General features: G+C 40.8%; 1 protein-coding gene across 2 annotated transcripts in view; it reads right to left on the bottom strand.

Annotated features, from left to right (window-relative positions):
* The window catches only part of TMEM236 (transmembrane protein 236), a 48353-nt gene extending 25517 nt beyond the window's left edge, over positions 1-22836 (bottom strand). The window contains exons 1-2 of one of the 2 annotated variants that reach the window (XM_017869207.1): positions 22319-22836; positions 2643-2715 (exon numbers count right to left, since the gene is read on the bottom strand). In XM_017869207.1, coding sequence (XP_017724696.1) covers positions 2643-2715; positions 22319-22575 — 330 coding nt within the window. In that variant the 5' untranslated portion in view covers positions 22576-22836. The remainder of the gene's footprint in view (positions 1-2642; positions 2716-22318) is intronic. The other variant, XM_017869206.1, reaches the window with a different exon arrangement.
* Positions 22837-23699: the final 863 nt, after the last annotated feature.

Raw genomic sequence — 23699 nt, 5'->3', positions numbered from 1 at the left:
AATATATATATATATATAAAATTAGGGAAAGATTTTCAGACTTTGAAGTTCAGATTCACAATGACAAAATCTTCTGCAAGTGACCCAAGCGCTACCCATAAAGGAAAGAAATAGATAAGCCGCACTATTTTAAGTTAAGAACTTCTTTTCATGAAAAGATATAAAAGTGTGAACACAAGTTACAGAGAGGAAAGATATTTGCAATACATATAATCAAAAAGGGCTTGTGTAATCTGAATATGAAAATGAGTCTTCCAAATAGATTTTTAAAAGATAAGCAACACAATAAAAAATGGGCAAGATGAAAAGATGCTCAACCGCAGTAATTACTGGAGAAATGTAATTTAAAAGTACAATGAGATTCAGGATCGTACCCACCAGAAGAGCTGAAATAAAAAGACACGATGATGCCGGGAGTGGTGGCTCACACCTGTAATCTCAGCATTTTGGGAGGCCGAGGCAGATGGATCACCTGGGGTCAGGAGTTCGAGACCAGCCTGGCCAATATGGTGAAATCCCATCTGTACTAAAAATACGAAAATTAGCCAGGCGTGGTTGTGGGCATCTGTAATCCCAGCTGCTGAGGAGGCTGAGGCAGGAGAATCACCTGGATCTGGGAGGCGGAGGTTGCAGTGAGCCAAGATCACATGCGCCACCACACTCCAGCCTGGGCAACAGAGCAAGACCCTGTCTCCAAAAAAATAAAACACAATGCAAGTGTTGGTGAATGCTCCTTCTCTGCTGGTGGGTTCTATAGAGATGCTATAGAAATCAGTACAATCTGTGTGGAAAGCTGTTTGACCTTATCTCTCACAATGTAACATTTCAGTATCTCATGATTCATCAATTCTGCGCCTGCATATGTAACCAACAAAAATGTTTGCATGTGCACACCAAAAGACATATTCACAGATGTTCACATCCGCATTATTTGTAATTGCCAAAACTGGAAACAACCAAGATGGCGACCAAGAGTAGAACACAGAAGTAAATTATGACCTTTTCATAAAATGAAATATTCTACAGCTGAAAACGAATGAGCTTCAGGTATTCACAGAAACAAATGACCCTTACAACCATATTTTAAATAAAAGAAGCCAGACATCATTTGATTTCTCCTTGGAAAAATTTCAAAAACAGGCAAACTAGTCAGAAGTCAAGTTAGAAGTGACTTCTGGAAAGGAGGGAAAGGGAGTCATTGAAAGGAGCATAAAAAAAAGAATGAGCAAGCAATGGGTTTCTGATACAAAACTAAAATAAAATACTAAATGCAAATAAAGGAGCATGGGCATGGAGCTGGCCAAGGTTTCCTTCTTGACCTTGACCTGAGCGATGCTTACCCAGGGGTTGCTTTGTGGTATTCCATTGTTACTGTACTTTTTTCTTTCGTGCACTTTTCTGTTTATGTGTTATACTTCGGTGAAAATTAAATAAGAAAAAAAGGAAAGGAAAGGAAAAGATGTAACAATGGATGAGACATCATAAAAAAGAACCAAAAAGGGCTATCGAGCTCCAGATATGCCATCAGTTTACCGCAGTGATGTTTCTTAAAAGGTTGTAAACTAAATTTTTAGTTTTTGGGAACCTTCCAAATGATTTACAAGGTCTTTGGGAGGGGAAAAGACAGATCTAGATTGAAATATTCATCTGTTGCAGTTCACTGGATACAAAGCACATCTGTGTGGCCTCCCAAAATTATTCTGTGCATTCATACATTGTCTAATGTAGCATCTATGATGTATTCTAGCAGCACCTATGATGCCTTCTAACAACCATGTAATTTCTAATGTCATACATTACTTGGTACTGCCCTGTCTCACAACACTTGTGATACTTGTTCTAATTTCCTGTTTATATTTCTAATTTCAGAAAATTCAACCAGAGACCCTGCCATATTTCCTGAGTCCCCTATGCCCTGTACCTAACATTGCCTGGCCTGTAATATACACTTAATGAATATTTGCTTTACATATAAGTGAAATATCACAAGGCAAATTAAGTAACTTAAGTAAATTAAGTATGCTTTGAGAAAACAAAAGTTATCTTTCACAGCACCTTGCAAATCAAGAGGATTAGTGGGGTATTCTTCTCTGACCTTGGATAATGAAGTACTTACAGCCTGAAAGTTTTGCCTAAGATATTCCTGCCCTGCAGGTATCTATCCAAGACCTACTGAAGCTATATTTGGTCAAAATATAAACTCATCATTATTTTCAAATAAATAACACATGCAAATTATTATCAATGGACATATTATCAAAGGTATTAAAACAGAAACGGTCCTTCCCTTAGATCTTGTATTCATTTAGAATTGAGGACAATCATGAAAAACATCAGGTTGGCAGAAAAAACAAATACAGATCAACTTTCACATTTTTCACTTTTTAAATGTTCAAATATCATTTCTGTCTCTCACACACAAACACAAAATTAATTTTTAAAAATTGGCTATTAGACTTTGCTTCACAATCACAGAGGTAACAACGATCTTAGTACTTTAAATAACATATGTTGCAACCTGGAAGAAGACTGGATTACATAAATGTCAAGAACTTTGTTGAGCATGCTGCTCTATCAAATTCCAATAACAAGAAATTATAAAATCTCATAATCTTGTAGCAGAAGAAATCAAAATTCCATACCTCAGTCACTGCTATGGAAAAGGTGAGGCAGGGCAGTGTGGTGAGGACCACACACATCATCAGAACAGGCCTCCTAGCAAAGGAGAAAAAATAAGCCAAAGCAATCATGGACAAGATCGACAGTTCCTCTTACATTCTGCTAATTTTGCAGTTCCTGTTCCATTCATCTATAGTTTTTCTAAGAAGCTGCTGCTTCCCTATTTCCATTTCCCAAATGTTTGCGTATGGCAAAGAGGAACCCGTGCAGAAACCAGAATGCTTCTTCTAGAACAAAGGGGTGAGAGATTTCCAAATAATTAGCAAACCACAAACTATTAAAAGCATCAAATCACAAGTCAAATGAAATTCAACATGTTCATAATTCATTAATTAAAATCCTGCCCAAGAGGTGAGGCTGTAATGACCAACTGAATAAATGAACAGCGTGACTTTCAAGTTATATTATGTGCCATGTTGTAAAATGTATTTTTCAAAAGTACATTTAGAGATGATAAACTATTGGATATTTAAAGATCACTTAAAACATTTAAATTTTTTTTACTAGAACCAAAAAAACTATACATACATAAAATGACATAATTTTCAAACTTGTTTTTGGACCACTTCTTAAACCTTGCATGATCAACCAATCCAATAGCTATTGAGAAATAATACACAGGAAATAGTATATCTTATGACACAGAAAATTTAAATGTGGCCGGGCGCGGTGACTCACTCCTGTAATCCCAGCACTTTGGGAGGCCGAGGTGGGTGAATCATGAGGTTAGGAGATTGAGACCAACCTGGCTAACACGGTGAAACCTCATCTCTACTAAAAATACAAAATATAAGCCAGGCGTAGTGGCGGGCGCCTGTAGTCCCAGCTACTTGGGAGGCTGAGGCAGAAGAATGGTGTGAACCCGGGAGTTGGAGCTTGCAGTGAGCCAAGATTGCACCACTGCACTCCAGCCTGGGCGAAAGAGTGAGACTCCGTCTCAAAAAAATAAATTAAATAAATAAATAAATAACTAAAACAGAAAATTTAAACGTATGTTTAGCATTCTTAATTTATGGGACAACAAAGGATACTTATTCAAAGGTTTTCTACAATGAAATATTTACCTCCTCTTTGATTCGTTAATATGTATTATGTTCATTCCATTTATATAATGTTTTCTATGTACAAGCAGTATTGAATGCTTTCAAATTATTAATTTCTCCACATTCATAAAAAGAATGAAATCATGTCCTTTGCAGCAACATGGCTGTAGCTGGAGGCCACTATCCTAAATGAATTAACACAGGAACAGAAAACCAAATACTGTATGTTCTCACTTATAAGTGGGAGCTAAATGTTGGGTACTCGTGGACCTAAAGACGGGAATAGACACTGGGGACCATTACAGAGGGGAGAGTGGAAAGGGGGCAAGGGTTGAAAAATTACCTATTGGGTACTATTCTCACTACCTGGGTGGCGGGATCAGTCACACCCCAGACCACAACATTAAGCAACATACCAGTGCAACAAACGTGCACACGTACCCCCTGAATCTAAAATACAAGCTGAAATTATAAAGAATAAAATAATAGAGAACAATTTCTCTTTGGTGCTGTCTTGCCTACCCCATCCCAGCGCCATCTTAGACGTCCTAGGTGTAAATATAAATTAGAAGATGAGATTACCCCTCTCTCATGGCCAGACCTAGTACAACCTGGCTAAGACTAGTCTGATGGAATTTTCAACTGGTAGCTTTCTCTGTTTGTCTGAGCTGAGATCCAAGTTTCTACAACACTAAGTTCTCTAAGTAAGATTGGACAAGTCACTCATAAAGATCTCTTCTTCTCAACTTGACCTCTAAATGATGGCAATGCCCCAGAGACTATTCCCAGACCTGTTCTTTGTCTATATTATCTTCCTGGATTATCTCATCCAGGCTTCAAATCCCACTCATTTGCCCAGGACTGCACAACATATTCTGGCATTTTTCCTGAACTCTGACTTGTCTACCCAATTGTTAGACACTTCCACTTGGATGGCAAAGACACAACTCAGACTTACCATGTCCGAAACAGAGCCCAAGTCCTCCTCCTTACTTGTTCCAGTCTATCATCTAATCCTGTCTGATTTACTGCCAAAGTCCGTTTCAAACTCCTTTTCTGCCAACACCGTAGTTCATCCACTGTCACCTCTCATCTGCCATATTTCCTAACTGGTTTCCTGTTGGTGGTTCTATTCTTGCATAGCAAAAACATTGTCTTCATTTTTTTTTTTAATGAAATCATGCTTTTAAAATGTAAAACACATCTTGTCACTGCTCCAACGTTGGGGAAAGGAAGGAGGTTATTCGTTAATGGGTATAAAGCTTTAGTTTTGCAAGATGAAAAGAGTTTCGTGGATGGATGGTGGCAATGGTCACACAACATTGTGAATGTACTTAATGCCACTGAACCGTACCCTTAAAATGATTAAGATAGTAAATTTTATATTATATGTTTTTATCACAATTTTTAAAAATCTTTGATGAACACACAATGCGATTAGAATCAAATTGAATCTTATTACCCTAGTCTACATGCTGTACATGATGTGGTTTCTCTTAATGCTTCTACTCTCATATATAGTATAGGAAACACATACAGGCACACACACACACACACACACACACACATGCACACACACACGAGTTGTATACATAGCCCTTATGACTACCTAGAAATCTGCTGATTCTTTGTTTATTGTTTGTCATCTTCCTCTTTCCTCATCCCCTGAGGTAAGTTCTGTGGAAGCAGGGACCGTATCTGACTTATTTGCTACTTTATTTCCAGCATCCAGAATAATGTTTCTGAACCATTTTTGTGCGATGAAATTTCTGAGAGTCTAGTGAATCCTATGAACCCTTCTCAGGACAACATTTTTAAATGAGTAAAATGAAATACACAGATTTTAGAAGATAAATCAATTATATTGAAATTATCCAAATTTTAAAATTACCTAAAGTCTTTCATTATTATATACAATTTATGGTTCTTTTTTAAAGAATTATGTAGTAATCCAGATTCTTTTTAAAGTTTAAACTTGGATGAGAAACAATTTACATAATTTCTTTCATTAACCTCATAACAATATATGTGTCTATCTATGAACATGTCTTTTTCTTTTTTTTTTTTTTTTTTTTGAGACGGAGTCTCGCTCTGTCGCCCAGGCTGGAGTGCAGCGGCGCGATCTCGGCTCACTGCAAGCTCCGCCTCCCGGGTTTACGCCATTCTCCTGCCTCAGCCTCCCGAGTAGCTGGGACTACAGGCGCCCGCCATCTCGCCCGGCTAGTTTTTTGTATTTTTTAGTAGAGACGGGGTTTCACCGTGTAGACCAGGATGGTCTCGATCTCCTGACCTCGTGATCCACCCGTCTCGGCCCCCCAAACTGCTGGGATTACAGGCTTGAGCCACCGCGCCTGGAGAACATTTCTTTTTAAATTTTCTTTGGAGCAGGCCAGGCCTGGTGGCTCATGCCTGTAATTCCAGCACTTTGGGAGGCCAAGGTGGGTGGATCACTTGAGCCCAGGAGTTTGAGATCAGCCTGGGCAACACAGCAAATCCTCGTCTCTACAAAAAAAAAATACAAAAATTAGCCAAATGTGGTGGTGTGTATCTGTAGTCACAGCTACTTTGGAGGCTGAGGCAGGAGAATCTCTTGAACCTTAGGAGTCAGAGGTTGGAGCAAGCCAAGATCACACCACTGCACTCTAGCCTGGATGACAGAGCCAGACTCTGTCTCAAAAAAAAAAAAAAAAAGGAGTACTTAAGATCTAGTAAAAATTGTAATCACTCATAATTTCAAGATAGTGAAGATCATAAACCATATACTGAAGTCTCTCCTACAACTGTTGTGTCGTATGAAAAGATCTGTGATATATGGTCTGAAAAGCTCTATGTAATAAAGTTACAGGTCCTACTAATACTACTGTGGTTTGTTACCAACATCCACATCACAAAAGATCGGTAGCTTTCAATTAGAGGTTAATGAAAGAAATAATGTAAACTGTTTCTCATCCAAGTTCAAGAACTTCATGATGCTAGAGAATGTCCAACACATAGTAGGAATTCAATAAATACTAAATGAATGGACTCATTAGTAATTAAATAACAACTTATGTTTTATTTAACCAGAAGTTACATTAACCTGTGTTTGAAAATCTTGACTAGGATATGCTTATACATATATATATATATATATACACACACACACATATACACACACATACACACACACACATATATATATACACAAAATATATATATATTTTTTGAGATGGAGTCTCGCTCTGCCACCCAGGCTGGAGTGCAGTGGCTGATCTTGGCTCACTGCAACCTCTGCCTCTCAGGTTCAAGCGATTCTCCTGCCTCAGCCTCCTGAGTAGCTGGGATTACAGGTGCATGTCACCACGCCCAGTTAATTTTTGTATTTTTAGTAGAGGCGGGGTTTCACCATGTTGGTCAGGCTGGTCTCAAACTCCTGACCTCATGATCCACCTGCCTCGGCCTCCCAAAGTGCTGGGATTACAGGCATGAGCCACATGCCAAAAAGATATGTTGAAATCCCAAATTCCAGTACTTCAGAATGTGATCTTATTTGGAAATAAGATCTTTATGAAGATAATCAAGTTAAAATAAGATCATTAAGGTGGGTCCTAATCCAATATGACTGGTGTTCTTATAAAAATGGGGAAATTTGGTGACAGAGTTGCACAGGGGAAGACTATGTGAAGAAACCCATGATGTACCATGTGATGATGAAGGCAGAAATCAGAGTGATGCATTTACAAGCCAAGGAACATCAAAGATTGCCAAAAACACACCAGAAGCAAGGAGAAAGACATGGAACAAATTCTTTCTCATATCCCTCAGAAAGAAGCAATCCTACCAATATCTTGATCTCAGTGTTTTCACCTCTGGAATTTTGAGGCAATAAATTTCTGTTGTTCAAGCCATCCAGTTGGTGGTACTTTGTTATGGCATTTCTAGGAAACTTACACTAATTTTGCGACTGGAATGTGGAATGCTGCTGTAACAAACACCTAAAGATGTAGAAGTGGCTTTGGAATTGAGTAATGAGTAGAGACTGGCTGAGTTGTGAGATGCATGATAGAAAAAGCCTAGATTGCCTTGAAGAGACTGTTGGTAGAAACACAGGTGTTAAAGGACATTCTAGTGAGGGCTCAGAAAGAAAAAGGAGGGATATAGAGAAAACTTTTAGCATCTTAGAGAGTAGATATATTGTCATGAACAGAGTATTGTTAGAAATATGAATGCTAAGTTACTTCTGGTGAGGTTTAACATGGAAATGAGGAACATATTATAGCAAACTGGAGGAAAGGTGATCCTTTCTATGAAATGGAAGAAAATTTGGCTATACTGTGCTCTGCTGGATAGAAAGTAGAACTTGCAAGTAATGAACTGAGATATTTAGCTGAGGATGTTTCTAAGCAAAGTGTTGAAGGCACAGCCTGTTTCCTCCCTGCTATTTACAATAAAATGTGAGTGAAGGAAGTGAGATAAATTGAAAAGGAATTTTTAAGCAAAAAGGAATTAGAACTTGAAGATTTGGCAAATTCTCAGGCTATCCATATTGCAAATGATAAGAAAGCAAGTTTGGAAGAGAACACCAAGGTTGTGGTTTGTGAATCCAGTCAACCATCTCAGCAGAAGTATTGCTGGCCTGGACTGAAAGTGGCAGAGATAAGATGAAATGAAGAAACGCTGTTGGACTTCTAGGACTCTAGGGAGCAAATGGGTTGATAGAGCTATTTGGCTGCAAATGTGTTATCTTTCAGAAAAGAAAAAAATGACTTTGACAGTGGTTCCAAAGCCAGGGAGACTGGTGCTACAACCACAAACCCAGAGGTGCTCAACTTAAATCCATAGGGCAGAGCCATGACCATCCAAGGCTGAGGGGTTGGGGCTGCTGCCCTCACAGGCCTGGATGATGGGCTCAGAGGAATCAGCAACAAGACACAGAGGATTATTTTTAAACCTTAAAAGCTAATGGGATTTTCCTTCCTAGCTTTTGAACTTCCGTGGGACCCATGACTCCTCTTTCTCTTCCAAATTCTCCCTTTCGGAATGGTAATGTCTATCCTGCTCCACCATTGCATGTGGGAAGCAAGTAACTTTTTGTCCAGCTTCACAGGTTTGCAGATGGAAAGAAACTCTGACCCAGGAGGAATCATATCCCACGTCTTGCCTATAACTTGTTGGGATGATTTAGAGGGAAAGGTTTGGGATTTTGAGTTGATGATGTGTAGTTGAGATTTGGGACTTAGAATTGATGCTGGGATGATTAGGACTTTTGGAGGTATTGAGATGAATGAGTCTATTTTGCACACCAAAAGAACATGAATTTTGGGAGGGTCAGAGAGTGAAATCCTACGGTTTGAATTATATACCCCAAAACAGACATGTTTAAGTCCCAATCCCCAGTATCTCCGAATGTGACCTTATTTGTAAATTGGGTGTTTATAGAGGTCATCAAGTGAAAATGGGGCATAAAGGGAGACTCGTATCCAATATGACTGGTGTCTTTTAAAAAAGGGAAAATCTGGGACCAGGCATGGTGCCTCATGCCTGTAATTCCAGGACTTTTGGAGGCCAAGGTGGGCAGATCACAAGGTCAAGAGATTGAGACCATCCTTGCCAACATGGTGAAATCCCTTCTCTACTAAAAATACAAAAATTAGCTGGGCATGGGGGCATGTGCCTGTAGTCCCAGCTACTCGGGAGGCTGAGGCAAGAGAATTGCTTGAATCTGGGAGGCGGAGGTTGAAGTAAGCCAAGATCGTGCCATTGCACTCCAGCCTGGGAGACAGAGTGAGACCCCGTCCCAAAAAAGAAAAAAAAGAAAGCGGGGGTGAAATCTGAAAACAGACATGCAGGTGGGGAAGACTAAGTGAGGAAACATAGGAAGAATGCCATGTGAAGATGAAGGCACACATCAGAGTGATGCATCTACAGATCAAGGAACACCAAAGATTGCCAGCAACTACCAGCAGCCAGGAGAGGGGCATGAACAGAGCCTTCCTTACATCTCTCATAAGGAACCAACCTGCCGTCACCTTGATTTTAGACTTCTCACCTTCAGAACTTTTAGGTATTTCAGAATTTGAAACAAATTTCTGTTGTTTAAGCCACCAAGTTTGTGATACTTTGTTACAGCAGTCCTAGGACGCTACTACAAGTAATGGGATTTAGGTTAGAAATATCACAGACACTTCTTTGAAAGACTCTTCATGCTGCAAAGAATGCAAGTTTGCGACCATAGTACGATTGGCTAAAGAAAAGGACACGTGGCCGGGCGCAGTGACTCAAGCCTGTAATCCCTGCACTTTGGGAGGCCGAGACGGGTGGATCACGAGGTCAGGAGATCAAGACCATCCTGGCTAACACGGTGAAACCCCGTCTCTACAAAAAAATACAAAAAATTAGCCGGGCGAGGTGGCAGGCGCCTGTAGTCCCAGCTACTCGGGAGGCTGAGGCAGGAGAATGGCGTGAACCCGGGAGGCGGAGCTTGCAGTGAGCTGAGATCCGGCCACTGCACTCCAGCCTGGGAGACAGAGCCAGACTCCGTCTCAAAAAAAAAAACAAAAACAAACAAACAAAAAAAAGTACAAAAAACCAGCCGGGTATGGTGGTGAGCGCCTCTAGTCCCAGCTACTCGGGAGGCTGAGGCAGGAGAATGGCGTAAACCCAGGAGGCGGAGCTTGCAGTGAGCTGAGATCCGGCCACTGCGCTCCAGCCTGGGCGACAGAGCGAGACTCTGTCTCAAAAAAAAAAAAAAAGAAAAGAAAAGGACACGTGGGCATGGTGTAATTTCCACATGAAAGACTGAGTTAGGGTACTGCCCATAGACCTCTGTGTGCATCATAATAAACTGGCAATGAGAAGGACCCTCCTAGGAATGGGACCCATTAAGGATGAACTAAGTAAGCTCAGCCACGTTGGGTTAAAAATTCTTGTTTGTGCAGCAAGCATTCTGGCCCTGAGATTTTTCATAGAGGAAGCATGGTGGGTGGAAAGGATCAGATGAGAACTTGGGAAATGACTGCTCAGAAACATAAATCCTTTTACCAAACTCATGAAGTTAAAGTTTCCGTGCCCATCTTTCAAGGCTTTCAAAATCTAGTATTAACGTTCCAACATATCATAACGCTCGGCTCTTTACGACAACTCAGTGAGCTCATATTATACCCCAGGCTAAGCGCTACAGGAAAGAATTTTACCTATGACAACCCCACAACAACCCTCTGAGTGAGGTATCAACGCTACAGCAATGAAACTGATGTTGAAGGCTGAATTAATTTGCCCAAGATCCCATGGCTGGGAAGTGAAAGATGAATTCTAATCCAGGTCTTGTGAACTCCAAAACTCACAGCCTGAACCACTCTGCAATGCTGCCAACCCATTTCTCACCATTCGCTCCTTTCTAAGCAAGTAGGTCTTTTCCTACCCCTTAAATAATTCACTATGTCAACTCATTCCTCATATTCACCCTCCTCCTCTGGATGCCCTCCCACACCCAGCTTTCCAAGCTCAGTGCAAATCAAGCTTTCCTTACGAGACACTCTCTGATTACTCCAAAACATAGTGCTTTTCTAATAAACCTGAGTCCATAAACCACATGTACTAAAAAGCTGCTGAGTTCAAGGCACTGTGGTGGGTTGATGGGGCAGGGTGGAAAGGGACAGGTAGGAAGGATGGATCAAAAAAGACATCTCCCTTACTGTCAGTATTGAGGGTTTGTTTTTGTTGTTGTTGCTGTTGTTTTCTTTTTTTAATAGAAAGACAGGGTCTTGCTATGTTGCTGAAGCTGGTTTCAAACTCCTGGCCTCAAGTGATCCTCCCACCTCAGCCTCCCAAGTAACGGAGACTACAGTCATGCATCACCATGCCCAGGTAATTTTTTTAAAATTTCCTGTAGAGACAGGGTCTTGCTATGTTGCCCAGGCTGGTCTCAAACTCCTGGTCTCAAGCAATCTTCTTGCCTCAGCCTTCCAAGGCTGTGCCCAGTCACTACTAAGTTTTGATGATGCTCTTCTCTGGGATAATAAAGGACTAGTGGTGGGCCACATAAAATTTGGTGATTTGTTGTACAGTGGTTTATATCACTTTCTAGTTTTTTCACGTACAACTATCTAGACTCCACAGTGGACTACAGAGTCCCTGAGGATGGAGGCAGTACCTGAGAACAAAGGCATGTACCCGCAGTAGCCTGGAAATAATGCTGGCTAACATGAAGAATTCGGGTAGGGAGGCTGGGCATGGTGGCTCATGTCTGTAATCCAAGCACTTTGGGAGGCCGAGACAAGTGGATTGCCTGAGTCCGGGAGTTCGAGACCAGCTGGGCAACCTAGCAAATCCTGTCTCTACAAGAAATTTAAAAATTAGTCAGGTGTGGTGGTGCACACCTGTAGTCCCAGCTACTCAGGTGGCTGAGATGGGAGGATCACTTGAGCCTGGGAGGTTGAGGCTACAGTGAGCTATGATCATGCCACTGCACTCCAACATGGGTGACAGAGCAAGACCCTGTCTCGACAAAAACCTAAATATATATATTTACAAATATATATATATAATGAAACCTAAATATATATAGATATACATTTACCTATCTGAATTTCTTTTATATATACACACACACACATATATATTTAAATATACCTATATATATTTAGGTTTCATTACTAACATATATTTATAATACATATATTTAGATTTTGTCTTTTTAATATATATATTATATATTTAGGTTTTGTCATATTTATATTAATATATATGAATAATATAATATATATATTATATGAATTCAGAATAGGTAAATGTAACCTATTAAACAAACCCATAGAGCAGACTCATGGATCACTATTAACCTGGAGGATTTCTAGTAAAACTAGGTTTAGTCAATCATACACTCTGTTATGAAATAGGTGACGTAATTGCAGTGGAAGCTAATAGCATTATATCAATACATGAAGTCAGTAGCTGCATCAAGAGGATATCAGCGTGTCACTAAGATAATATCCAGGCATTAAAAATCCAGCCAGCATCCCAAGGAGACTTTCAAAAGAGTCAAAGGTCGAGAAATCATGGGATAGGAATGGCTGATGGAACTCTGCCCACTGGAGAAGAGAAAACTTAGCAGACTGAGATGTGGCGTGGTTGAGATGGCAGAATGATGTCACTGCCTTCAAATGTTGCAAAAATTTAACATAGATACAGTAAGCTCAGAGAAGTCACCCCTGGAGACACAATTTGGGGAGTTGTCATCCTGCAAGGGGCAGTTTACATTATGCAAGCTGATGGGAGTGCTCAAAAAACAATAGAAATGGGGAATAGGCAGTGACGGGCACAGCTCCTGGCCATGGAGAAAGAAAGGACAGAGGAGGCGAAGTCTACAAATGGATGGGAAAGAGAGCTACATAGTGATAGGTTTCGTTTCAACATAAGAGAATAAGGAAGGCTGTACTACGCAGAGCCACAGAAAGTAGTGAGTTCTCTGTAGAACCAGAGGTATTTGCATTGTGAGAAATCATTTTGTAGATGAACACTAAGAGTTTGCCCAGCTCCAGGATGCTGTGGAATAATGTCAATATTTGATTTACAAGCAAGGAGAAGAGGAGATTTTTAAGGGGTGGGGCTGAGATACAGAAAATTTCTTTTTTTCTTTTTTTTTTTTTTGAGACATAGTCTTACTCTGTTGCCCAGACTGGAGTACAGTGGTATAATCTCGGCTCACTGCAAACTCTGCCTCCCGGGTTCAAGTGATTCTCCTGCCTCAACCTCCTGAGTAGCTGGGACTACAGGCACACGCTGCCACACCCAGTTAACTTTTGTATTTTTTAGTAGAGATGGGGTTCCACCATGTTGGTCAGGCTGGTCTTGAACTCCAGACCTCAAGTGGTCCACCTACCTTGGCCTCCCAAAGTGCTAGGATTACAGGTGTGAACCAGCATGCCTGGCCCAGAAAACATTTTTTAAGAAGAGAATTACCCTATTGACAAGGATTGGGAGGGAACTCGTGGGGAGAAAAGAAGCAAAAGGTAGGAAGACCAGTGGGTGAAGGTTGCCAGAGTCCAAGCGTTAGTTAATGAAATCGTCTTCATTTTTCCTTGAACAGAAATGATCAGGACAAATCAGGTCTGACACTGGATTTGAATATATGAAAATTTGGGGGACCACATCAGAAACTGAAGTTTTGATGGTCTGGAAATAAGGGCCTAACTGGGATGAGAGAAACAGTCATGGAGAACAAGGAGCTGATGCAAGACAGAGGAAGAGGAAGAATTACCAGAATGTGGTGACTTCCTGCATAGGATGAGGAGAGAAAAGAAAAAGTAAATATACTCCTGCTGGTTTGCTGTGTGATATGGCTTGACTGGGTCTCCACCCAAATCTCATCTTGAATTGTAGCTCCCAGAATTCCCATATGTCATGGGAGGGACCTGGTCGGAGGTAATTGAATCATGGGGTGGGTCTTTCCTGTGCTGTTCTTGTGATAGTGAATAAGTCTTACGGATCTGACAGTTTTATAAAGGGGAGTTCCCCTGCACGTGCACTCTTGCCTGCTGCCATGTAAGACATGACTTTGTTCCTTATTTGCCTTCAGCCATTATTGTGAGGCCTCCCCAGAGATATGGAACTGTGAGTCCATCAAACCTCTTTCCTTTATAAATTACCCAGTCTCAGGTATGTCTTTATTACCAGCATGAGAACAGACTAATACACTGGATTTAGTAGGGCAAGGAAGATAAAGCCTGGAGTCAACTATGACAAAATTATTGATCTTTTTCATGTATAATGCCCAAGACCAAACTGTAAAGGAAATATGGATAGCTTAAACTCTGTGAAAATAAAAGTTCTCCATATCAAAACACGAAAGTAAAATTAAAAGACTAATGATAACTCTGAAATGTATGCTACATCAAATTCAACATCCTTATTGCTTGATGATCTTGTGCAATTAAAACAAATGAACATCCTTAATGTTTATAGAACTCATAAATCTGTAGCAAAAAAAAGGACATACCAACAGAAAAGAGATCAAGGACAAAATACATGATTTTTAGAAAATACAAACAGCCAATAAATCTATGAGAAAATGTTCAACACGATAGATAATAGATTCACTAACAGAAACTGGAATGTTCTGAGAAGTAAACTGGTAAGCAGCAGTGTGTAGTTAATGGGGTCTTACCAATTAATGATCTCTCAGAGGTGCTGAAAAGTGAGCTGCATTTCCTTCAGGTTAGCCCGTGTGTCCAGGAGTGCACAGATGTCACTAATGCTGTGTGTTTCAGTTGTAGGGGCCAACGCGGAGCAATAAGGTGCTCAAAACTCCCTTGGGGCAGTCCTAGCTCAACTACTCATTGGCTCTGTGATCTTCTAACTCCTGTGCCTCAATTTCCTCATTTATAAAGCAGAGACTATCATTGTTCTTGCATATCAAGATTAGAAAATCAACTAAAATAACACAAACAATGTGTTTAAAATTATGCTTGGTACATAGCACTTGCTCAATAAATATTTGTTCTTACTTTACTGCAACTACAACAGCTACTACTACTATGATCACCACCACCACTACCTAAAGCAGATCAACAGCAAAATCTCATGGAATATATCAAAAACTTGAGCCAGGTAAAATGTTGCTCAAAATGGTCGGGTCTTTCAAACTTGCCCTTCCCAGGATTCCTGACATGTTCATAGTCTGAATTAATCATACTCCAAAGGACTCAAACGAATGCCCGAAATATAGCTCTAGGTCCCAAGACAGTCTGGGAATCTCCACAAATATTCTAGGATTATCCTGCTGCCAATGTACCTTCTCAATGAAGATCTGCTTCCGTTTCAGGCTAGCCTTGTATGTAGCTCAGTGTTATCACAGATTTACTGATATTCCAGGAAAAGAACCCTCTTATTTCCTGGAATACACAGTTTGGTGTGTATATAAATAGCTTTCTTCATTCCCCCAAGCATCTCCCTCGTTGATTATGAATTTTGGCAGGCATCCCTAGAATGGAGCCATAATTTCAGAAAAATCAGGAAGTGTTAATGAGAGAAGGGAAAGTACTGGATTAAAGTTCAGCCTCCAGTACACTTTAAGCTCTCTGAAATTGTTTCCTCCCTCACAAAATGGGAATTATGTCTGCTTGGTCAACTTTACAACACTGACATGAAGGCCTAGTGAGAAAATGAAATGAAAAATGTAACACAATAAAACATAAATATGACATAAAATAAAACATAGTAACTCTGTGAATGTAAAACATGCCTGAGATACTAATGATCTCACTCTATTGGTGTTCATTCTTCTCAAAGAATAAAAGAAACCTGCAAAATTCTCCAAAATTGAGGAATATTACTGACAGCACATATTTTTCCTTCAGTTTTATTGTCACTTCTACCACTTTTCAGAGTCATTCTGGAGATTTAACATGATTACATTTTTAATGAAAACAGTAAATTCAGTCTGAGGTCATAACACTTATATTCATTGAATGATTACTACAGACCAGTTGCTACACTAGGAACTTTACATGCATGATCTTACGAAGTTTCTTGAAACAGCACCCCAAAAAAGAAACTTAAGTTGTCCCTGTTTTGCTCATGAAAAAATTAAGGCTCAAAGAATTCAAATAACTCACATAAGGTTTCACGGTCAATGTCAAAGCTAGGATTTGAATCCAGGCCAGTTTTCTTTTATATCTATTCCTGGGCACACCCTTTGCTGACTGATGACTCACTCCCTCCTGAAGACCAGCCTCACAGGGCTCATGACACCAGCCTGGACCTTCAGGGAAGCTCTCAGATAAGCCTTATCAACATCAAATCATGAATGTTCAGGGTCTATGAAATTGCTCATAAACAACTATTTGACTATTCCTCAAAAATACTTCATATGCTCAACCCTTAACTTTCTCTAGTAGCAATTATTTTTGCATTATCTTCATGTAGCAATCAAGATATGACACTCCATATATTACCCCATGTATTATAAGAGCCAAATACACCTCTGGGTGAAATATATATTAATGACATTAAAAGCATTGCATTTTCTGGCTGGACGTGGCGGCTCACGCCTGTAATCCCAGCACTCTGGGAGACCAAAGTGGGCGGATCACTTGAGGTCAGGAGTTGGAGACCAGCCTGGCCAACATGGTGAAACTCTGTCTCTACTAAAAGTAAAAAAATTAGCCAGGCATGGTGGCACACGCCTATAATCCCAGTTACTTGGGAGGCTGAGATGAGACAACAGCTTGAACCCCGGAGGTGGAGGTTGCAGTGAGCTGAGATCATGACACTGCATTCCAGCCTGGGCAACAGATTGAGACTCCGTCTCAAAAAACACAAACAAACAAACAAACAAACAAACAAAACACATTGCATTTCTCTTGAAACACACTTGGCATTCAAAGTCAGAAAAAATAAAGGAAAAGAAAGTTGCATGAGATAGAGAAAGTTGCATGAGATAGAGAAAATTGCATGGAATTAGACAGACCCAGGCTCACAAATCCTAGCTCCCCCATTATGTAGCTTTTTTTTTTTTTTTTTTTTTTTTTTTTTTTTTTTTTTTTTTTTTTTTTTTTTTGAGACAGGGTTTTCCTCTGTTACCCAGGCTAGAGTGCAGTGGCATGATCTCAACACACTGCAGCCTTAATCTCCCGGGCTCAAGTGATCCTCCCCTTTAGCTCCCAGAGCAACTGAGACTACAGGCACGCACCACCATGCCTGGTTAATTTTTTAATTTCTTTGTAGAGATAGGGTCTCACTACACTGCCTTGGCTGGTCTTGAACTCCTGCGCTCAAGCGATCCTCACACCTCAGCCTCTCAAAGTCTTGGAATTACAGGCATGAGCTACCATGCCTGGCTCCACCTGCTAGCTTTATCAATTGACAAAGTTAATTACTTCAAGTTCCAGTGTCTTTGTCTATAAAATGAGAACACTAGCGTCTACACTTCACTGAGTTGTTGTAAAGTTCAAACTCAATAGTACAGAAGTTGTAAAGCTCCTAGAACAGTGCTCAGTAGCTATTGCTTCTCTTCTGTGCCAGTAAAAGATAAGTATATGATAATGCTCACGAATGTGGCCAGAAGGAAACAGTTTCAGTTTCACTGAAATTACAATTAACCTGTCCACTGTCTAAACACTATTTAAAACAGGTGTAGCCAGCCACACCCGCAAACAGAAACTAAACACTGGAAGTGTATTTCCCAAAAGAAATCACTGAGAGATATAGTTATGACAAAACACTTTAGCACAGGGGAGGTACCTGAGCCAGATGTACGAAATGAAATCTGAGCAGACACCAGAGGTGACTAATATACCACGTGCACTGAGGGGCAAAAACGAAAGCCTACTCTGTTCCTTAATCTCAATTGCCCCAGGAGAATGAGACCTTGTCCTTCAAAGAGGCAGTCTGGGACAGTGGCTAGAAGTATCCATTACGGAGTCAGATAGACCTAGGTCCAAAGTCTGCCTCTTCCACTCTCTCTAGTTCACTGACTTCGGGAGAGTTGCTGAACCTCTCCGATCGGCAATTTTCTCTTGGGAATAATAATGATAAACTCATAAACATTCTACTTTAGGCTGGGCACAGTGGCTCATGCCTGTAATCCCAGCACTTTGGGAGGCTGAGGCAGGCAGATCACTTGAGGTCAGGAGTTCAAGACCAGCCTGGCCAACATGGGGGAAAACCTGTCTCTAAAACACAAACACAAAAACAAACAAACAAACAAACAAATTACTCGGGTGTGGTCGTGCACACCTGTAATCACCACTACTCAGGAGCCTGAGGCAAGAGAGTTGTGTGAACCTGGGAGGCAGAGGTTGCGGTGAGACGAGATCGCTCTTCTGCACTCCAGCCTGAGCAACAGAGCTAGACTCCATCTCAAAAAAAAAAAAAAAAAAAAAAAAAAAAAAAAAAAAAAGGCTACTTTATAAGGTGAAGCAGATATTTCTCTCTTTGTTTTTCAGAGTTGGGGGTCTCAGTCTGTCACCCAGGCTGGAGTGCAGTGAGTGGCACAACCATAGATCACTGAAGGCTCAAACTCCTGGGCTCAAGCCATCCTCTTGAATAGCTGGGACTACAGGCATGCACCACCACGTCCTGCTGATTCTGTAATGTTTTTGTAGAGTCGAGGTCTCACTATGTTGCCCAGGCTGGTCTCTAACTCTGGGCTTCAATCAATCCTCCCACCTTGACCTCCCAAAGTGTTGGGATTACAGGTGCAAGCCACTGCACCTGGCCTATGAAGTACATATTTCTGTGCCACCTCATATCAGTACTTACATGCACATAATCAATGACCTGTAAAGAATCAATTATAGCCTAATAACAACAGTAAGTTATCTGTGAAGGTTTGCTGTCTAAATGACATTCAGAATCTAGAATCCTAGAGATTTGAGTCAATGTGAAAACAAAAAATCAAAACACAAAAAAACCCAAGAGCTTCTTCCTGGGCCGTGGCGGGCCAGTTTCCCATTGGTTTATTCCTGTTGTCAGTTGAACTTTCCACCATTCCTTTAAAAATTCCAACCCAGCCAGGAGTCTTGGATGATCAAAGCCATCCCTACAGGGTGTGAGAGGTGCAGGGTCAAGCCCAGCTCTAAGCTACCTCTTTGGTGACCCTGGGGCTCTGGTCAAGGTTTGGAAAGCCCCTAAACCCTGCTGATAAAAGCAGTGCCAACAACAAAATGCTTTATTTCTGGAAACCCCTTAAGACCCCTGCTCGCGGGGAAATGAAAGTCTCCTGGCGAAGTTCCCAGAAGCGGCCACATCCAGGATTTGCACCTAAAGAGAGCACCATGAACTTCACATGTCAACTCTCCGTCAGCATCCTCCCAGCCTCAGCAATGGTATTTCTAGCTCTCTTGCAGAGTCCATTATTCTTACATTTCTGCACTTGCATGTGTGCAAATTCCCAGTGCTTCACTTTTCACATGTGTTCTATGTTGTTCGCTTTCAAAATAAAATATCAGCCGGGCGCAGTGGCTCACGCCTGTTATCCCAGCACTTTGGGAGGCTGAGGCAGGCGGATCACCTGAGGTCAGGAGTTCAAGGCCACCGTGGCCAACATGGTGAAACCCTGTCTGTACTAAAATAAAATAAAATAAAATAAAATAAAATAAAATAAAATAAAATAAGTCAGGAGTGGTGGCAGACCCCTGTAATCCCAGCTACTCAGGAGGCTGAGGCAGGAGAATCACTTGAACCCAGGAGGCAGAGGTTGCAGTGAGCTGAGATTGTGCCACTGCACTCCAGCCTGGACAATAAGAGTGAAACTCTGTCAAATAAATAAATAAATAAAACATCAGTATGAAAGAAAAATTAACTTATCAAAGAAAACAGAGATGTCCAAGATGAGTAAGAATCAGATCTGAAGATCTGAAAGGAAAAACACATTGATATCAGAGACTTGTTCTCAATACTCTTAATGTGGATCAGTACACCCATTAGCTAATCTGCTAGTTAAATCAACATTACATCCTGATTTATTTAAAATATCTCTGTATTGTTATTGAAGTACTTTCCTCCCCTACAAGGGCAATAGAATTTACTAACATAGTAAATTATTTATTTTTAAAGTCTAAGTAGGCCAGCTTTGGTGGCTCATGCCTGTAATCTCAGCACTTTGGGAGACCAGGACGAGCCCAGGAGTTTGGAACCAGTCTGAGCAACACGGCAAAACCTCATCTTTATAAAAAACAAACAAACAAAAATTAGCCAAGTGCAGGTGGCACACCTGCAGTCCCAGCTACTCAGGAGGTCAAGTTGGGAGGATCACCTGAGCCCCCTGGGGATGTCGAGGCTGCAGTGAGCAATGATCAAGCCATTGCACTCCAACCTGGGCAACAGAGCCACATCCTGTCTCAAAATAAATAAATAAGTAAATAAAAAGTCTAAAGGAACCAGTTGTTTTAAAAATCTTAGTTAATGGTCAAAGTACGCCTTAGGCCTGCAAAATGCAATGTCAATAATTAAAAATAGACTTACTTTCAGTTTTATGCAAAATTAAAATTCTACATTACCATCTTCTGATTATGATTTGTGTAAGTTCACTCTGATGAGTTTATGTAGTCTAGTGTACAGGAGAATTAGGTCCAACATTTACCACTGAGAATAGCACGAACTGGCATAAACTCCAGTCTTACTAACCCATCTCATGTGCTATTATCACTCAGTATAAATGACTGTAGAAAAATTTTAGAAGATACCATAATATCCATACATTTACAGAAGCAGTAATTATAGTCTCTCATTAATGTCACATTCTATCCTTATGCTCTGCTCACATCCTTACCCACAGTATGTTAGAACATACCTTTCAGCAATACTTATACACTGTTAGTGGGAGTCTAAATTACTGTAACCATTGTGGAAGACAGTGTAGTGATTCCTCAAAGACCTAAAGACAGAAATACCATTTGACCCAGCAATTTCAGTACTGTGTATATACCCAAAGAAATATAAATCATTCTATTATACAGACAGATGCACCTGTACATTCGTTGCAGTACTATTCACAATGGCAAAGACATGAAATCGACCTAAATGTTCATCAGTGATAGAAGAATGGATAAAGAAAATGTGGTATATATACTCCATCGAATACTATGCAACCATGAAAAAGAACAAGATCACGTCCTTTGCAGGGACATGGATGGAGCTGGAGGCCATTATCTTTAGCATACTAATGCAGGAACAGAAAACCAAATACCCTGTGTTCTCATTTATAAGTGGGAGCTAAATGATGAGAACACATGCACACACAGAGGGGAACAACACACACCAGGGCCTTTCAGAGGGTGAATGGTAGGAGAAGGGAGAGGATCGGGAAAAACAACTGATAGGTACTAGGCTTAATACCTGGGTGATGAAATAATCTGTACAACAAACCCCCATGACATAAGTTTACCTATGTAACAAACCTGCACTTAAAAGTTAAAAGTTAACAGACAAACAAACAAACATATCTTTGAAAGTATCACAGGGATTCCCTGCTAAAGAATTCTTTTATGGGCTGGGCATGGTGGCTCACTCCTGTAATCCTAGCACTTTGGGAGGCCGAGGTGGGTGGATCATTTGAAGTCAGGAGTTCGAGACCAGCCTGGCCAACATGGAAACCCCATCTCTACTAAAAGTACAAAAATTAGCTGAGCATGGTAGTGCATGCCTGGGAAAGAATCTGTGCAAACAAACCCCTAATGACACAAGTTAACCTATGTAACAAACCTGCGCTTGTGCCCCTGAACTTAAAATAAAAGTTAAAACAAACAACAAACAAACAAACGTATCTTTGAAAGCATCACAGGGATTCCCTACTAAAGAATTCTTTTATGGGCCAGGCATGGTGGCTCACTCCTGTAACCCTAGCACTTTGGGAGCCTGAGGTAGGCAGATCACTTGAGGTCAGGAGTTCAAGACCAGCCTGACCAACATGGCGAAAACCCATCTCTATTAAAAATACAAAAATTAGCTGGGCGTGGTGGTGCGCGACTATAATCCCAGCTACTCAGGAGGCTGAGGCAGGAGAATCACTTGAACCAGGGAGGCGGAGGTTGCAGTGAGCCAAGATTGCCCTACTGCACTCCAGCCTAGGTGACACAGCAAAACTCCATATCAAAAAAAAAAATTCTTTTACTTACCATCCTTTAATTTTTCTGTAAATATAATGTTTCTTGTGCAGGAGAACTTTTACAGGAACCCAGATCAGTAGAGTCACTAACGCAACATAGGCAACAGAACAGGAGACGATCAGCCAGTAGGGTGTGTTGTCAGATCTAGCCGTTGCTCCCTGGTAGGCGGTGGCAAACTGTTCCATGATCACGAGTGTGGGGATGGAGAAAGCGGCAAACTCTAGGAGCTCAAAAACCATGAACTTAATGAGCCTTCCAGAAGCCATCCTGAGGAAAGGCAAGCTGCCAAGGACCTGGGACTCCCTCTTTGACTGTGGGCAGCATACGGACCCACAGATACTGAACTGGGATCAAGTTCCTTGTCCTCGGATCGCTAACCAGTGACTTTTTATTCTTTTATTGACCCTCACATGGTTCAACGATCTCCTAACTTAACAACCATGGTCTCTTAAAGGAACAGGGCCACTGTGGAAGTGATCACTCAACATATTTGCACATCCATTATTAGAAGTCAAATGAACTTTAGAGCATGCCTCGGAGCATGGGTAAAAGCAGGGTTTTAAAAAGGTGTTTATTGCTAATATTAGCACAAAACCATTTGTGTAATAGTCAACTCTTGTTAAGTAAAACTGCTGGAATAATATAATTTTAGAGTTAAAGGGGAATAGATAGAATCCAACTCTCTATTTTCACATAAAAGCACATTCAGGCAAAGGGAGATACTCAAACCTAAGTCTTCATCTTGGAAAACCACTCCTCCCTTTCAAGTGCTTGAAAAGGGAGTTTAAATTCACTTTATCAACTTTCTAACCAGGATCCTCCCTAATACTTAAGATATTCATTCATTATTGTGCATTAGTTGCCATATAACACAAATTAATGCTATTTTTGTTTTGCTGCCCAGCAAACTGAAATGGTGACATTAGAAGCCTGTTATCAGGATTTACACACTAACAGCTATCTGTGACTGGCTTAAACGCATATCAAATATTTAAAGGATGACAATTGTCTCCATGAATATCATTCCTTCGAAAAACATACTTAAGACCGGGCACGGTGGCTCACACCTGTAATCCAAGCACTTTGGGAGGCCGAAGGGGGCAGATCACCTGAGGTCAGGAGTTCAAGACCAGCCTGGCCAACATGGTGAAATCCTGTCTCTACTAAAAAATACAAAAATTAAGGCCAGACACAGTGGCTCATGCCTGTAATCCCAACACTCTGGGAGGCTGAGGCAGGCAGATCACCTGAGGTCAGGAGTTCGAGATCAGCCTGACCAACATGGTGAAACCCCATCTGTACAAAAAAAAAAAAAAAATAGACAGGTATGGTGGTGCATACCTGTAATCTCAGCTACTTGGGAGGCTGAGGCAGGAGAATCACTTCAACC

The sequence above is a fragment of the Rhinopithecus bieti genome, unplaced genomic scaffold, assembly GCF_001698545.2.
Source record: "Rhinopithecus bieti isolate Rb0 unplaced genomic scaffold, ASM169854v2 scaffold_3043, whole genome shotgun sequence".
NCBI classification, from domain to species: Eukaryota; Metazoa; Chordata; class Mammalia; order Primates; family Cercopithecidae; genus Rhinopithecus; species Rhinopithecus bieti.
This window is presented reverse-complemented; position numbering and strand designations above follow the sequence as displayed.